This window comes from Nelusetta ayraudi, unplaced genomic scaffold (genome assembly GCF_046127955.1).
Source record: "Nelusetta ayraudi isolate G7.1 ecotype Tasmania unplaced genomic scaffold, CSIRO-AGI_Nayr_v1 ptg000002l, whole genome shotgun sequence".
Classification (NCBI taxonomy): domain Eukaryota; kingdom Metazoa; phylum Chordata; class Actinopteri; order Tetraodontiformes; family Monacanthidae; genus Nelusetta; species Nelusetta ayraudi.
Genome location: NW_027466052.1, coordinates 2852682 through 2868813, shown reverse-complemented (window position 1 = coordinate 2868813; position 16132 = coordinate 2852682). Strand labels below are relative to the sequence as shown.

At 44.1% G+C, this 16132-nt stretch overlaps 1 protein-coding gene and 1 pseudogene across 3 annotated transcripts; one reads left to right on the top strand and one right to left on the bottom strand.

Annotated features, from left to right (window-relative positions):
* The first annotated feature begins 115 nt into the window (after positions 1-115).
* Positions 116-4751, top strand: LOC142904957 (protein NLRC3-like; annotated as a pseudogene).
* Positions 4752-5821: 1070 nt separating this feature from the next.
* On the bottom strand, positions 5822-15426 carry LOC142878332 (troponin T, fast skeletal muscle isoforms-like). Of its 3 annotated transcripts, XM_076012359.1 has the most exons (12): positions 14798-15426; positions 12115-12132; positions 11920-11940; positions 10118-10136; positions 9998-10046; positions 9446-9562; positions 9274-9351; positions 7931-8044; positions 7729-7838; positions 7554-7644; positions 7418-7458; positions 5822-6603 (listed from the first exon to the last, which is right to left on the bottom strand). In XM_076012359.1, exons 1-12 carry the CDS (start codon positions 15042-15044, stop codon positions 6567-6569), a joined length of 942 nt encoding a protein of 313 aa, XP_075868474.1. In that variant the 5' UTR covers positions 15045-15426; the 3' UTR covers positions 5822-6566. The 3 variants fall into 3 exon arrangements, with proteins under 3 accessions (XP_075868474.1, XP_075868483.1, XP_075868492.1); XM_076012368.1 differs by lacking the exon at positions 11920-11940 and having other exon boundaries at positions 14798-15423; XM_076012377.1 differs by lacking the exons at positions 11920-11940; positions 12115-12132 and having other exon boundaries at positions 14798-15423.
* Between the last annotated feature and the right edge of the window lie 706 nt (positions 15427-16132).

Genomic DNA, 16132 nt, shown 5'->3' with positions numbered 1-16132 from the left:
TACTCAGAGTGGGGAGTAGCGACAGGAAACGGGAGGAGCTTTAAAACCCGAGGAAACTGTTAGAAGGCAGAAATGAAAGTGAAAGTGTCTCTTGACTCCATTTTGTTGTGTCGCAGTACGCAAAATTCTTCAGCGACGAAGCAGGTGAGTCGTTACTGACTAATAATTCACATTAAAGTTGATGTTAGCGAACAGACTCAGACTCAGTTGTCGACTTTAATCCTTTGAAACTTAGTGTGGCACGACTTTCTTCCTGTTGTCTGTTTTAAATGGAACTCGCGGTGTTCTGGGCCCGCTGTCGCAGTTGCCTTATCGCAGGCCAGAGGATGAGTGCTCGTCGGGAGGAAGAGGATGGCAGAGCAGAGTCTCCAGGGGTCAGCTGTGTGTCTCTGCAGAGTGACCACTCCAAAGGTTTCCCCCCAGAATTCAGTCAAGAACCTCCGACACCTTCTGGGACAGGGTAAGGAAATAATAATATTCCACCATCCATTTTCTATACCCACTTCCTCCTGCAGTGAGGGCTGCGCGCCGACCTCTGCTGGAGCCTGGTATGAAAACACGGTTCTTCTGTTGTATTAATAACTACCAGGCAAACACCTCCAGTCAGATTTGCTCTGACATCCATGTAAACTCTCCTGTGAAAAGATCTGGTGCCGTCACTTCAGAGCAGGCCGGGAGAGTTTCTTTATTATTTGATTTTATTCCTTATCCCCCAGACGCTCGCTAACGATATTTAATGTAACTTAAATAGTCGTGTGATGCGATGCCACATGATGGGAAACTTGTTTCCACACGTGAGTGGGCAGTGTAATGAAGTGACTGTTTAGGTTGTTACCATATGTGACCGCTAGAGGGTACCAAGCTATTTGGTAGTTAGGTACATATTACTGAGAGGATGTGGCGTTGTGACCGTTAGTGACGTGTCCTTCATGTGGAGAAGCTGATAAGATTGTCATGCTTGAAAGCAAGTGAAAAGATGAGATGTGTAGTCTAATTCTTGATATCAATAGATAGATGAATAGACGCAATATGAAAAGCAATTTCAAAATGTGATTCAGTGTTGGGAGCAGTGCCAGAAGCTGCTCCTGTCTGAATGGTGAGCAGTGTGGGACAAGCACCCAGTAGTTGTAGTAGCACCACTTTCTACTGTCTGCAGAGGATCTAGATTGTGATATTGTTGTAAAGGCTGTGTTGAAAAGAATGATGTTGGGGATGTGCACTGAAATCAGTCTCCACTGTGAAACAGCCCATATTTTCACTGAATTGGAAATGTATCAGAAAAGTTTACTGCCTTTAGAGGACGGTGCCCTGGTGTAGACTTGACATAACCTATGAGGTTATGATGAGGTGATTCATTATCAGAGGCGGAACCAGCGGGATGGCATGGGTGCCACTGGGTACCCCTGAAATCTGTCTGGCCACCCTGAGTGCCACCTCTAAAATTCAGTCAGACGCATCCACATAGGATTTCTTTGGTTGTCTTGCAGAGTTGAGAGACAGAGAGCAGAGCCTCCAGTGCTCAGCTGTGTGTCTCTGCAGAGTGACCACTCCAAAGCTTCACCGTCACTGCTGATACAGTTCAGTGTAAATGGTTAATTTAATAAAAACATCAAAACCAGCTACATTATTTATTTGTCAGACTCCATTTTGAGCCGAGATGAATTCAAAGTGTGCCATTACTGACTAATAATGGAAGTGGGACTCACAGTGTACTGAGCTCACTGTTGCATTTGATGTCCAACCCCAGACCGACTCCAGGCCAGAGGATGAGTGTTCGTGGGGAGGAAGAGGATGGCAGAGCAGAGTCTCCAGGGCTCAGCTGTGTGTCTCTGCACAGTGGCCACTCCAAAGGTTTCCCTCCAGAATTCAGTCCTGAACCTCTGACACCTTCTGGGACAGGGTAAGAAAACTTGCATTAACCTCCTATTTTCCTTGGTCTCAGTCCTTTGCAAAGCCAAAGCCACTTCATCTGCTTCACCGTCACTGCTGATACAGTTCAGTGTAAATGGTTAATTTTTATAAAAACATCAAAACCAGCTACATTATTTATTTGTCAGACTCCTTTTTCAACCGAGACAAATTCACAGTGCATCGTTACTGACTAGTAATGGAAGTGGGACTCACAGTGTACTGGGCTCATTGTTGCATTTAATGTGTAATCCCAGACCGACTCCAGGCCAGAGGATGAGTGTTCGTGGGGAGGCAAAGTCTACAGTGTTCAGCCATGTGTCTCTGCACAGTGGCCACTCCAAAGGTTTCCCTCCAGAATTCAGTACTGAACCTCTGACACCTTCTGGGACTGGGTAAGAAAACTTGCTCTAATTTCCTCTTTTTTCAGTCTCACTCCTTTGCAAAGCCAAAGTCGCTGCTTCTGCTTTACCGTCGCCATGGTTAAAATTCATTGTAAAAAATTACATTTTATGTACCATTAAAAACTATGTCGCTTGCCTTCGTTGGACCTGAGCACTGTTGCCGTAGAGAGTCAGACCTAAAACCACCTACGGTTGATCATTAATTTATTTCTTATCTTTGATAAAGATCCAAAATATTCCCACTGTCAACAGAGGAAACCACTGTCAGTTAGAGCCAAAGCACAAGAACACACATCCTGATAAACACACTGAGAAGCAAAAGTGAAAGTGTTTTGACGAGTTTTTGAGTGTTTTTTATGTTACTGACTCATAATTGACCTCTGACACCTGAGAAACGGTAAGAAAAGAAAATAATAATCCACCGTCCATTTTCTATGCCCACTTCCTCCGACCTGTGCTGGAGCCTGGTATGAAAACTTGGTTCTTATGTTGTATGAATAACTACACAGGCAAACACCTCCAGTCAGATTTGCTCTGGCATCCATGTAAACTCTCCTGTGAAACGGTCTGGTAGCGTCACTCCAGACAGTTTGAGTTGAGTTGAATTCACAGTGAGATGTTGCTGACTAATAATTGAAGTGTGTGTTCTCACAGTGTTCCGAGCTCACTGTCATGTTTGATGTCTTACCCCAGACTGACTCCAGGCCAGAGGATGAGTGTTTGTAGGGAGGAAGAAAATGATGGGTTTGATGGTCAGCAGGAGCTTCTAGAGCAGCATAAGATCAGGCTGAAGAGGAGATATGAGCGTGTGACTGAAGGTGATGAAGCAGGAAGTCCAACTCTCCTCAACAGCTTCTACATTGAGGTCCACATGACTGAGGGACAGAGTAAAGAAGTTAACATCATGCATGATGCCATGACCATGACCAAGAAGAGCCTCCACGACCCTCCAATCAGATGCAGCAACCTTTTTAAAACCATCAGAGTGGTGCTGACCAATGGCGTTGCTGGGGTTGGGAAAACCCTCTCAGTGCAGAAGTTCATTCTGGACTGGGCCCAGGGGCTGGAGAACCAAGACCTTCATCTGGTGGTTCCTCTCCCATTCAGGGAACTCAACTTGGTGAAGGAGCAGCACTTCAGTCTTCTGGAGCTGCTTCGGGATTTCCATCCAACATTAGAGAAGCTCAGAGCAAAGGTGCTGGCGGCCTGCAAACTTCTCTTCATCTTGGATGGCCTGGAGGAGAGCAGACTGTCTTTGGACTTTGAGGACAAAGAGAGTGTGACTGATGTCACTAAGAAGACATCAGTCAGCGTGCTGTTGACAAACCTGATCAGAGGAAATCTGCTCCCCTCGGCTATGGTGTGGATAACTTCCAGACCTGCAGCAGCCAATCAGATCCATCCGTCATGTGTTGACAGGCTGACAGAAGTACAAGGCTTCACTGATGACCAGAAGGAGGAGTATTTCAGGAGGAGGTTCAGAGATAGAGAAGATGTGTCCAGCAGGATCATCTCACACATCAAGGCCTCCACGAGCCTCCACATCATGTGTCAGATCCCGGTCTTCTGCTGGATCACTGCCACAGTTCTGGAGCGCATGTTGAGCTCAGAGCCGAGAGGAGAGCTGCCCAAGACCCTGACTGACATGTACTCACACTTCCTGCTGGTCCAGACCAAGAGGAAGCAGCACAAGTATGGAGGAGACCATCAGACCGCAGGTTCACACAAGCTGACAGATGCTGACAGGGAGGTTCTTCTGAAGTTGGGCCAGCTGGCATTTGAAAATCTGGATAGTGGAAACGTTGTGTTCTACAGTGAAGACCTGAAAAAGTATGGTCTCAGTGTGACTGAAGCCTCTGTGTACTCAGGAGTTTGTACGGAGATCTTCAAAAGAGAGAGTGCGATCTTCCAGAAATCCAATTACTGCTTTGTGTTTCCGAGCGTTCAGGAGTTCCTGGCTGCAGTCTACAGCTTCCACCGTCACACCAACAGGAAGAGAACAGAAGATGTTCCTCCTGACCAATCCCTGGATGTGTTTCTGAAGAGAATGATGAAGAAATCCATGGAAAGTCAAAACGGTCACCTGGACTTGTTTGTTCGCTTTCTCCATGGACTCTCTCTGGAATCCAACCAGAGACTATTAGAAGACCTGCTGGGTCCCATTGACAACCGTCCAGGAACCATAAAGAGGGTTATCAACAACCTGAAGAAGATGAACATGAGTGATATCTCTCCTGACAGAAGAATCAACATCTTCCACTGTCTGCTGGAGATGAAAGATCAATCAGTGCATCAGGAGATCAAAGAGTTCCTCAAGTCGGAGAAGAAACTCTCAGCCGCCCAGCACTCAGCTCTGGTGTCCATGCTGCAGATGTCAGAGGAGGAACCTGAAGAAGCATAGGACAACAGAGGAGCAGTGAGGCACTGCAGGAAGGAAGAGTAAGTCCAGAAGTTTGCTAAGTGATGATGTGTTCGAAGACTGAGCTGTGAGTTGTGACTCCTGTTTTCTCTCCCTTTCTCTCCAGATGAAAGTGATGCGTTGATGCTGAGGGAGGATCATTAGCTCCGTATGACATGGTCAGTAGCTCTGACTGAGCCATGGACCTGAGAGGGGAGTGAAGAGGAGAGCACAATCTAACTCTTCTTTGGAGTTGCTTGTAGTGCCACATCTGGACCTAATGTTGCTCTCCAGGACAATTGAAATTTATTGCAGCATGGCCCACTGGTGAACCACGTTTGGAGGACGTCGAGGTGGTACCTGATTGGCTGTGATGCTACTTTCTATGTGACTATCTATTACTTAAAATCTTAAAGCCGCAAAACACCGGCTCTAAGAAAAACACTTTCACTTTTTACGACTTTTATCGGCCAGAGAACTTTCTACAGCAGTGATCAACAACACCAGATGTTCCCGAACAACTCAACATCAGACATTGTTAAAAACTCTATTTTCCCTTCCACACAGACACCTGGATGTCACATATCTGTGACCACCATCAAAAGTATAATGGATTTAGGATTTCCTCCTGAAGGAAGCCTGGAGGCTTTCAAGCTTCAGATGGAGCAAGAGTTTTTATTCCTCCATGTTGTTCTTCTATTTCATTTTTGGTTGTTGTTTCATTTCTTTGTCAGCAACGAACCCTACACCACATATATGTTCATCAGATGCATGACGACCCACCCAGTTTTAGTGTTGAAACAGCCTTTTCATTGGTTCTTGGGGTTCAAAAGACCACCCTCAAGTTTATACCAGTGAATTCAGCGCCTTTGTTTCAGAGTGTTGTCTAGTTTTAGACTGTGTTGTCTGGTCTTACTTATTGTCGTCTTGTCGAGTTTTTTTGTCTTTTTCGTCAACTTATTATTATTATATATATATTTTTTCTGTCAAAAATGCCAATTTAAGATAGATAAGAAGTAGCAGAAACAACTCAGCCTCGTCCAGTGACCACTATTTTTCATTTTAATTTTTGCCCGATCTCAATGGCTACTCCTCAGCCCCTAGATTGTGATTTTTGCAATTTTTTGTTTTGGATCAGCCAAGCAGTTTTTCTTTTCCGAGTAGGACATAATCCATGTAAAGCCAGTAAGTTGTTTTTGTTGTGCCTGTATTTTAAGCACTGTTGTAATCAAATTGCTCCTCAGCCACGCTGAATATTCCCACCCTATTCTCCTCCTGCTATCTCACTGGAAAGAGTTAAAAGAGCTGTAACATTTTTATCATTCTACTTATAAGAGCCTACAGCTGTTGTTCGATCTTGGCCTCATGCTACGATTCCTTTTTATTGAGTTGTGAAACATTATTTGAGTAAACAATCATTTTACAAACCTAAAATGAAACGTTTTTTCATTTAATTTTCAATAAAATATTTTCAATTTATTTTAGAGTTGTTCTTGTCTTCACACCTGTAAGCGTGGAACTCCTGGAGATAGACCATCACACCAGCATGGCCAGTGGTCCTGCTGGGGACCCTGGAGGTGGGAAGGACCGTGCAAACTCTCTCCTCCAGACATGGTTTTGACTCACTTTCACAATTTTGATGACATGAGCATGATAGAAGATACAGACTGTAGAGCATAAACAATTCCTGCCTTTATTTGTTTCAATCCTTTCCATTGTCTTCTTTGAACACAGCCACAGGAAGTGATGTAATAGTTGACACTAAATTCTCTCAGTAAATCACTCGGCACACTGCTGCCAGCGGCTGTGCGGGGCCTCGTCGCCGCCTTTGTCGCTGCTGCTGCTCGACTGCAGCATCACTTCCTGCGACGAGAGTGGGCTCCTTTCTTGCTACTGCAGGGTGTGAAGGGTGGAAACACATTATCAGTAAGAGCAGAACGGATGGACATGAACAAATTTGAAGAAAAATAAAATCCCAAAATTGGATATTTATTAAATAAAAGGTGTGAGTTACAGACTTTGTTTCTTAAATAATCTGTTTTTGATTATTATTGTTAATCCATTTTCCAATACCGCTTCACTTGCACTCAGGATGGCAGGGGCAGAGCCTCTCCCAGCTGACTTTGAGCGAAGGCGGGGCTACACCTCTTGACATGTGGCCAACTCACGTCAGGGCCACATAGAGACAAACTACCTTTCGCACTCGCACAAAGGAAAATTTACGATTCCCAAAGTGGCCTCGTGCATGAGTTTCCAAATATCGTCTCACAATCATTTTAATTATTGATTTAATAATGGCCAGTCCAGAGGAGGATGGTATGCATGAAACCAATAAGAAAATGGTATGTTGTAGTTAAAGAATATATCTTTAGTTTTGTCTGCGACAGTGCGGCATTTCATATGTACATCTATATCTATATGTAAATGTATATCTGTACATAGAGAGATATATGTGTGTGTGTGTGTATATATATATATATATATATATATATATATATATAGATTCAGATATACATTATTAAATAATATATATCTGTATCTGTATATATGGATATATCCATTTTATATATCCATATATATATATATATATATACATACACATACATACACATAAATATATATGTATGTATACACATATATTTATATATTTGCATTCCTACATTTTATGTTTTATGGTGACCAATTTTATTTTTCAGCGTTCACTCACTGTTTCTGGAGCTCGTCAATGCGGTTTCTGAGTGAGACCACCTGGAAGAGAGCGAACAGCACGTGATGCGGGCGGCAGACCCCCCCACCTGTGCGCTGAGAGCTGCAGGGCTCGTTACCCCCCCCTCGTCACCCACCTCGTATCTCTGCCTCTTGAGCTGCTCACAGTGGTCGTACTTCATGGCCTCCAGGTTGTGCAGCCACTCCCACAGCTCCTGGGCCTTGTCCCTGATGGAGAGGAGCCCGCCGGTGACTCTCTCGTCATGCACGGTCTCCGCAAACACAGACGCTGCAGCCACAGGCGCTGCTCACCTCAGTTTGTCGTCACTCAGGTTGTCGATGTTGAGCGGTTTGCATCTGTCCGCCATGATCTTCTTCTTCTTCTCCCTCTCGGTCTGCTTCTTGCCTCTCTTTGCCTCTGCCTGGAGGAGAGAAACTCCGGCCAGTCAGAGGCCAAACCAAGAGCTGAACGTTGGATAGGGAATTTAAAAAAACACAAAGCTTCTTTGGGTACCCTCTGGAGGACGCTGCTGTAGCCCGAGCCCATGCTGCTCAGCGCGTTCTTCTTCTTGGCCTCATCCTCGGCCTTCCTGTTGGCGTCGGCCTCCTCCTTCCTCAGACGCTCAGCCTTAAGAAGAAAATGACTTGGATTCAGCAGTGTTTCTGCCTCTTGAAGTGACACATTATCACCACCTACTGGCTTGACATGCTTTTGTGGACGCTCTAAAACGTCAGCGGTGAAATGTGTAAAATTGAGAACATTTGTAAACAAACAAAATAAACAATAATAATAATAAAACAGTAATTTCAGCATTGCAGGGCTCCTTCACTCCACCTCCCTCTACCGACCTTGCCAGCAAACTACATTGGCCTTGGCACATCAAAAAAGCAAGCGAGCGGACTTTTCAATCTCACTTTGAGGCAAAGTGCGTCTGACTTATATTGTGATGGCATGTGAAATGTTTATCATTTGACAAAGAATCACACAACAGCGCAGCCACTGACGTCTCTGATGATGTGTCTGTCTCTTGGCATGACACCGGTGTCTCTGGCGAGAAAAGCATTGGTGCTAAATAGACTGCACTTATACAGTATAGCGCTTTTCCAGCACCTTCACGATACTCCAAAGCGCTTTACAAAGGCCTCTCTTTCACCCCTTCACTAAAGCATTAACACACCAATGGGTGGCCCCTGCCATGCAATGCGCTGCCCAGACCCATTGGGAGCAATTTAGGGTTAAGTGTCTTGCCCAAGGACACAACAACAGTCTAGGATGGAACGGGATTTGAAGCGCCAACCTTTCGGTCATTGGACAACCCGCTCTACCTCCTGACCCCAGTCGCTAGCTAGCTGTATGCAATAACGGTTTTTATACGTCTGCCTGCAACAAGAACGACAAGTGTTCTCTTTGTTCACTTCTCTCCGCCGCTCAATGCATAATTGCTCAATGCAAAATCCACTGCATATCAGTGACCATTGCATGACCGTTGGTTAATTTGAGGACGACTCGAGCCTCCAACCTTAAAAAAAAAAAATCTCTTTGGCTGAATTGTTCATACAAACATGGATGGCGAGACCTTTCTATATGTATGTGTATACAAATTGTTCTAAGGGAGGAAAAAAAGCTAACTACTTTTATTTAACAGAAATCATTCAATTGCGCAATTATATATAAAAGCACACAATAAATTATGCCAGATCATTTTGCGGGAAATAATTTTTTTAATATTATATCGCTGTATGAGTGGATGCAGTGAGACAAAACTCGTGGAGGAAGAGAGAGCAAGTTTCCTTTTTTTCTTTTTTTTTTTAACAAAACTCTTTGAGAAATAACCCCAAAAAAGTTCGGCTGCTCACCTCCCGCCGGGCCTGACGCTCCTTGTCCTTCTCGGCTCGGATCCGCTGCTGCTCGGCTCGCTCTGCGCGACGCTTCTCCTGAGGGTCACATCACATCATGACTCAGCAGTTTTCACCGACGGCAGGTAAAACAGGGCTATGGGTGCGGCAGGCGGCAACGGCGCGGCCTTACGATCCTCTCCTTGAGGCCGATGAGCTCCTCCTCCTCCTTCTTCCTGCACTCAAAATGAGCGTCGATGAGCGACTGCAGCTCAAACAGGTCTTTGTTCTGACGCTTCTTCTGGATGTCCTGCAGGAGTTCCACATGACAGGGACGCCAAGTATTCATACCAATATTCTTTTTTTGGTCCATTTATCATTGCGTTGGAAAATAACACAGGAAACGCAACTTTTCAAAAAAGAATAAGAAAATACATATTTGTAATTCTTCACTTCTTCTTTTATTTTATTATCAACCATTAATTGTGCCCTCAGTGTCATTCATTGCCGCTGTGCTAGTCAGATTTATAAAGGGACGCCGGACTAAATCAAGAAATATGACAAAATTAAACTGACTAGAAAGCAAAGGACAAAAAGAGGACAGTTTCGCAAACTATCGAACAACACATACATACTAATGACTCAACTTATTAAATCCAGAACTTCTTTTTGCATTTTTAAGGCTGCTCTGCATATGAATTGAGCCTTTCATTGCTAAAGAATACAATGCTGTGGGCCCACTTACATCAAAGTCCACTTTCTCTCCATCTGGTATCTTGGGAGCAGCGGCGGGTCTGCGGACAGAAGTTCAGATTCTGCAGCAACTTCACAGTGAACAGTGGCGAGAGGAGAAAGAAACACTCACCTGAACTTTGGCTTCTCCTCTGGGAGAGAGCGAGAGAGAGAGAGAGAGAGAGAAAGGGAGAGAGAGTCAGAAACATCAAGTGTGGGAGGGCAATGACGGAGACGGCTGTGGCGATGGAGGCTCTGCTGACATTTTCTGATCCACAGAATCGGACAAATAGTGAGAATTCCAGCCTCAAAGGCCTCAAACCTTCAGCTTAAGTAGCCCTCAGCACCAAGTGCCTGTGACTTAGAAATGGGACGACTTGGGCATCTAATCGAGACTGTCTGAGGACCCATTCAGCCGGACGTCACCACATAACACGGCCTCCAGTTCTAGCGAAACACCGGCTGACACTGTCGCCGTGACCAGGAGGACCAGACTGAAGGACCTCGGCAGACTACAGAGCCTGCACGTCAGTAGGGACGTTCCACCAGGGTGGATCTTGACAGAACAACTGGACAGCAACATTGTCGACGAGCAGAGGTGGGAAGTTACAAAGTACAAATACTTTGCTCCTGTACTCCTGTAATTTTTCAGGTATCTGTACTTTACTTGAGTATTTCTCTCTCTGACGATGTTTTACTTTGGCTCCCTACATTTGTCCATGAATATCTGTCCTATCGACTCCTAACAGTGTAAAAAAAAAACATACTCAAGACTTTTGTTCTGTTACTGTTGTGTAGTTCAGTCTAAAACTGGGTGGTGTTTTAGGGAGATTATTTTAGAGTACCTCGGCTTTGGGGTCACTGTTCAGAAAAATAAACATGTAGAAAATAACATTGGATTTTGTTATTAAAAGTGTCAACATCCATTAAAAAGTATCCAGATCTGTATAACTTTTTTTTTTAACTTAATTTAACTTAAAATTATTAGTGAATGTATTGTTATTTAATTTAAGGCGAAAAAAAACAAACTTTTTTACTTTTTTGAACCTGTACATTATTACTTTCACTTGCGTAAAAAATTTGAATCAGTACTTATGCTTTTTCCAGAGTACTTTTTTTTACACAAGTATCTGTACTTTTAATTAAATACAGAATGTGAATACTTTTTCCACCTCTGCCGACAAGAAAAAGGACATTTCTAAGATCAACGATTGCGACATACGTCTTGACTCCATGGATGCTGATCAGAGATCAAAAATAAAAGGAATAATCCTCATGCAACAAGGAAGTAAATAGTCCATAAAATGGTTTTCATCGTTTTTAGGCCTGTTGTTGACAGAGAACGTAGACAGCCTGGGATAGCACTTGCACTGCTACCACTGAACTGGTCACCAAACGTTAGCCAGAGCCTCCATCCCCTGACGTCGCAGCAACGAGAAAGTGCGTGAAATTTCAATTTTGGGTGTGGTTTCAAAATCCGGTTGGTTAATCCGGAGCGGGAGTGTTCACACCTGCACCACCACGTCATCCGTTAATGTGCCGCACATTAGTGTGTGAATAACTGTAAATGGTGAACTGGGCGTGAGAACACCGTGTGCCATTAATCGCTGGGAGGCGGTTCAACACTGAAACGGCTGAGGAGAGTTTGTGCACACGCTTCACAACAGGAGAGTGACAGCTGTTAATTGTTGTCGTAGAAGAACACAGGAGGGGGAGGGGTTTTTCATCATCATCATCATCATCATCATCATCATCATCATTATTATTATTGTAATTATTATTATTACAGAAGTTGGGTTTCTTTTTTAGGTTTCTTTTTCTTTTTACAGATTTTTTTTAATGGGATCCTCACACTAAGTAAATTAATCAATGAATTAAAACATTAAAAAAAAGGGCAAGCAAAGCATCAGCGACTCAGCAGGAAATACAAACTACCATCTTGATCTCCCTCGTCCCCTGGCACGACACATTCATGCAAGAAAGAAAAAAAAAAAGCACAGGTAAGCGGTGACCATGACCTTTTGCCCCTACTGCCCCTTGTTGTCTGCTGAAGGTGGCAGAATATTGTGCACACAATGTGGTGTGCGTGCGTGTGTGTGTGTCAGAGGAAAGCAGAGAAGACCAACGTACCTTCCTCCTCATAGGCCTCTGCATGCAGCAAGCGTCCAAAGCAAGAGCAGAACAGAAATCATTAGTGTTCCTGTCCTTGCGGCCAGGCAAGCACATTTACCAGATGGGGGCGCTCATGTTCTCGACGTTGGGGCCGAGGGAGCCACTGCAGAAGTCCCCTGCCCAACAACTTCTACCAAACTGTAAATACACTGAGCATGTTAGCTCCACAATGGGATCCATACAAACAATATTTGCCAATTTGGTTCTGTGCTTTACTGACGGTGCTTTTGTTAAACAGGCCACCCCTGGACATCTTTTGGTGTCTGCTGCGGCGGAGGAATTCTTTCCCTGTGTGGCGAGTAACGGAGTGGTAACATTCCACTCAGCATGAACTGTCCCTTCAAAAGGTGTGTTTTAAAATCTCTGTCTCTAACTTTATTATCTTCCTTGCAAAAGCTGTAAACTGGCATAATGACGAGCGGGAATGCTATGATGTCATTTGGAACCTTATCAGTGGTCCAAAGAGCACATCCAAGACGACATCCAACAACAGAGATAAAGATTAAATAAATCAGATGTAACGTTTGTACTGGACTAAAATACTGGACTATTAGATATTCTGTAAACTAAAATCACGAGTTGAGTCATTAAGGATTAAAAATGATTGCTTTCCAGAACAATTTCTTTTGAAACGTAACCCATCATCGAAAAAGTAAATGCAAATAAAACGTCGAACGTGACCCAAATCGTCTGAGGATTCGGTAAACGAACAGGTCCCAACTAACTACCAGCACTTCTGCAATGTCTCCCTCTAGAGGACACAGATGGTAGACACATTTAAAGTAAGCAACGTAGAGCCTTATTTTTTTTTTTTTGTCATCATGACAACACCCCAGTGTAAGTGCTTCAGGGCAGCCTGCAGAATTCACTCTTGATCTGTGCACAGAAAGAAACAAGCTAAGACATGGACTGAAAGGAGGCCAAGACGCTGCTTTTTACGTGATCGAAATTACCCATCGTCCTTTTCAGTTTTGGAGGGCTGGGCCCAATATACTTCACTCAATTGAAGGCAGAAAGGATGAAGAAGGCAGAGGATTCACAGAAAAGGCAGCTGGTTTTGTTCCTTTCAACATTCAATAAAAAAAACCAAAAAAACACATATTGCACAATAACAGCAGAACACATAGTGTGTTGGTGTATCAGCTGACACGGAGAGTGATGCCTTGTGAAAAACATACAGTGGTGCGACTTTTCCAAGCAAAGATGTTCATTGCCGTGCATCCAAAAGAAAAAAAAAAACCCTGACAGCTTGACAGGAGGTTCTCTGAAGAACCTGAAGACACCAAGAGACACTTTAGTGTGACTAAAGTTCTTTTGTGGCGCTAATCTAGCCAGTGCAACACACAGGCCTGGACATGCCGGACACAGTGTGGATGCTTCGGGTGATCCACAGTAAATCCCACCAAATGTTCATTGCGGCGAGACCAGGATAGTTGCGGTCTCATGCCCATTGGAAGGATTTTTCAAATGTTGGATGACAGGAGAGGCGATGGATCGGCCCGTGATCATGGCAGGAGAGAGTTCCAGCCTCCGCCGCCATGATTCCACAGGCCGCCATGTCACATGCTACACCTTATCTTTCCCGACTCCGGCTGACTGAGGGCCACTGGGACTAAACCTGCACCTGCAGCCCTGCTTCTCCTTCATTTAGGAAAACACAGTTCACACCTGATAAATGTTCTGGCACGGTTCCAGGGTTTATTCTGAGCACAACATCTGTCTTGCATGTGCGACGCAAAACAAAACAACAAAATCTCTAAGGTCCAGATCCCATTGCACCCTTCTGTGTAGTGGTGGTGGGTCGTTCAGTCTTGTTGAGATAGTGTGAATTAAACAAAAAAACAAACTAAAACTAGACATTATCCTAAGACGTTGAAACTCCTAGAAGCAACAAGACCACTGAGCGCGGCAACTGGTTCCTGTTGGAAGTCTCAGGTCGGTGCTGGTAGCAGGCATGAAGGGCAGGAAACTGCAGGTGGCGCTAAACAGACACGGCATGTGTGGACTGCAAAAATATCAAACCTGACAAGACAACTGGGTCTGAGGAGGTCCAACCTGACACCATGACTATGAATTGTGGGGGTGAACTGGCTCCCCACTCTGGTAGTCTGTTGTATGACTGGAGTTTCTTCTCTCCTGACAACAGTTTTATATGTCCTCCAAATCATGGTTAATGTCAGTAAACAATAAAAAAAAATCTTGCTAACTGGTGAAAGTTATACCAAGTCTAGATATTAAATTTAACTCAGATTTTTATTCAACTGTTTTTATAGTTTGACTTTTTAACATTGATTTATTTTATTATTATTTTTATATCCAATGAATGTAACAAGGCATGAGAAAATATTAGGTTGATGTTAAAAGCTTGGGTTGGGTGTCCAACTGGATGTATTGCTTTCTTTTCTTTTTAAAGTACAAGGACCACATTTGAACTACTAATTACTGACAAGAACTCCTGCCACCAGGGAATTGACAAGGTTGTTTGTCAATCTGCTCGTTCTCCCAGCCACAGATGACGGGAGATGAAAGAAAAAACAAAGAGCAGAAGGCAGGAACCCAGAGTGCGGCCTTCCCGAGAGTTTGTCTTGTCAGGCAGGATATGCTCTGCAATGTGAGGCTTCTGTAGATCAGATCCACCTACCTTCCTCCTCCTGAACCACCTCCTGTGGCTCTGGTTCTGGTTCTGGCTCTGGTTCTGGCTCTGCCTCTGGCTCTGGCTCTGGCTCTGGCTGGGGCTCTACCTCTGGCTCTGCGTCTACCTGGGCCTCCGCCTCAGGGGCTACTTCTACTTCTACTAGCTCCTCCTGGGCTACGGGCACGCAGCATGCAGCACACGGCCGGGTGGAGGTGGCGCGTCGCACAGGGCCGTTAATGAAGACCACAGACATGACAGAGCCATTAGAGACCAGCGAGGGAGAGAGTTTACTTTAGTTACACAATGGACGGATGGATGGATGGACGGGTGGATGGATGAGCGAGGGACAAACTGCTGGGGGGGAGAGAAAGAGAACACATGATGATGAGACAACGTGGTTTGACCTTCACACGAAAGCCACCTTTAGCTGTGGAGGTGGAAATATTTCACTATAGTTGTTAAGCAGTACTGGGTTGAAATATTACCATGTATAAACATTGGTAATGAAACAAAAACATACAGAACATGGGGAAACAAACAGAGAACAAGACGCAGCAAAACTGGCAAAACCTGAAGCAAAGCCTGACTGGGCCAATAGCGTTTCTTCTGTGTCAAAATAAAAATAAATACATTTTTCTTTTTTTTTTCTTTTTTTAAAAAGACTGGTATTAACAATATTGGGTGGACTGATGCCGGAACTGACAATTGGTGTTTTCTCTGTCTGTGGTTTTACTTACAATTGTGAATTCTTGTCTAAACTCATGAACAGGTTTTCCAGAATGAAAGCAAGTTTTCTACTATTTTGAGAAGCGATATCTCCTATTTGCTCCGCCACAATAAGAGGTGGCTGTTGTCTGAAAAAGGTCAATGAAAGTGGCACTGACGTGACAGTAACAGACAATACGTCACATGCCGACAAAAAAAATGCAAAGCATTTTTTTCCTCAACCATGTGACCAGAAACATCACTCTGTCCAGAAAGAGTCACACTGAACTGGAAGCGTTTGACTGACAGCCGGCTGCCATTTAGCCTGATCAGAATAAAATGTTTACTTAAGGAAGAAAGAATTCAGACTAAAATCTCTGACATTTAGTTCTTCAGATGATACTGAAATCACAGACGCAGACACTAAACAAACACAAGCATGTTTGCATAAAGAAAAAAGAAATCCTGCTGGAGCTCATCTGATTTGTGGTCATATTAAAGAAACTCTAGTCAAACACTTCAAGTCAAGAGTGAAACTGGGGGGCTGACGAATTAGTGCAGTGGTGACAGAGTCGGAGTGAAGTCCGGCGTCTTTACCTTCCTCGTCTTCATTTTGGGGAAAACATGGAGATGGAC

What these genes read in the sequence shown, in the direction of transcription:
- LOC142878332 (XM_076012359.1), bottom strand. Translation starts at nt 15,044, where the DNA reads ATGTCTGTGGTCTTCATTAACGGCCCTGTGCGACGCGCCACCTCCACC. An exon ending in AGCGTCAGGCCCGGCGGGAG is followed by an intron (nt 8,045 to 9,273) that starts GTGAGCAGCCGA and finishes TTTCTTCTTAAG; the next exon opens with GCTGAGCGTCTGAGGAAGGA. An exon ending in ACAGCAGCGTCCTCCAGAGG is followed by an intron (nt 7,839 to 7,930) that starts GTACCCAAAGAA and finishes TCTCTCCTCCAG; the next exon opens with GCAGAGGCAAAGAGAGGCAA.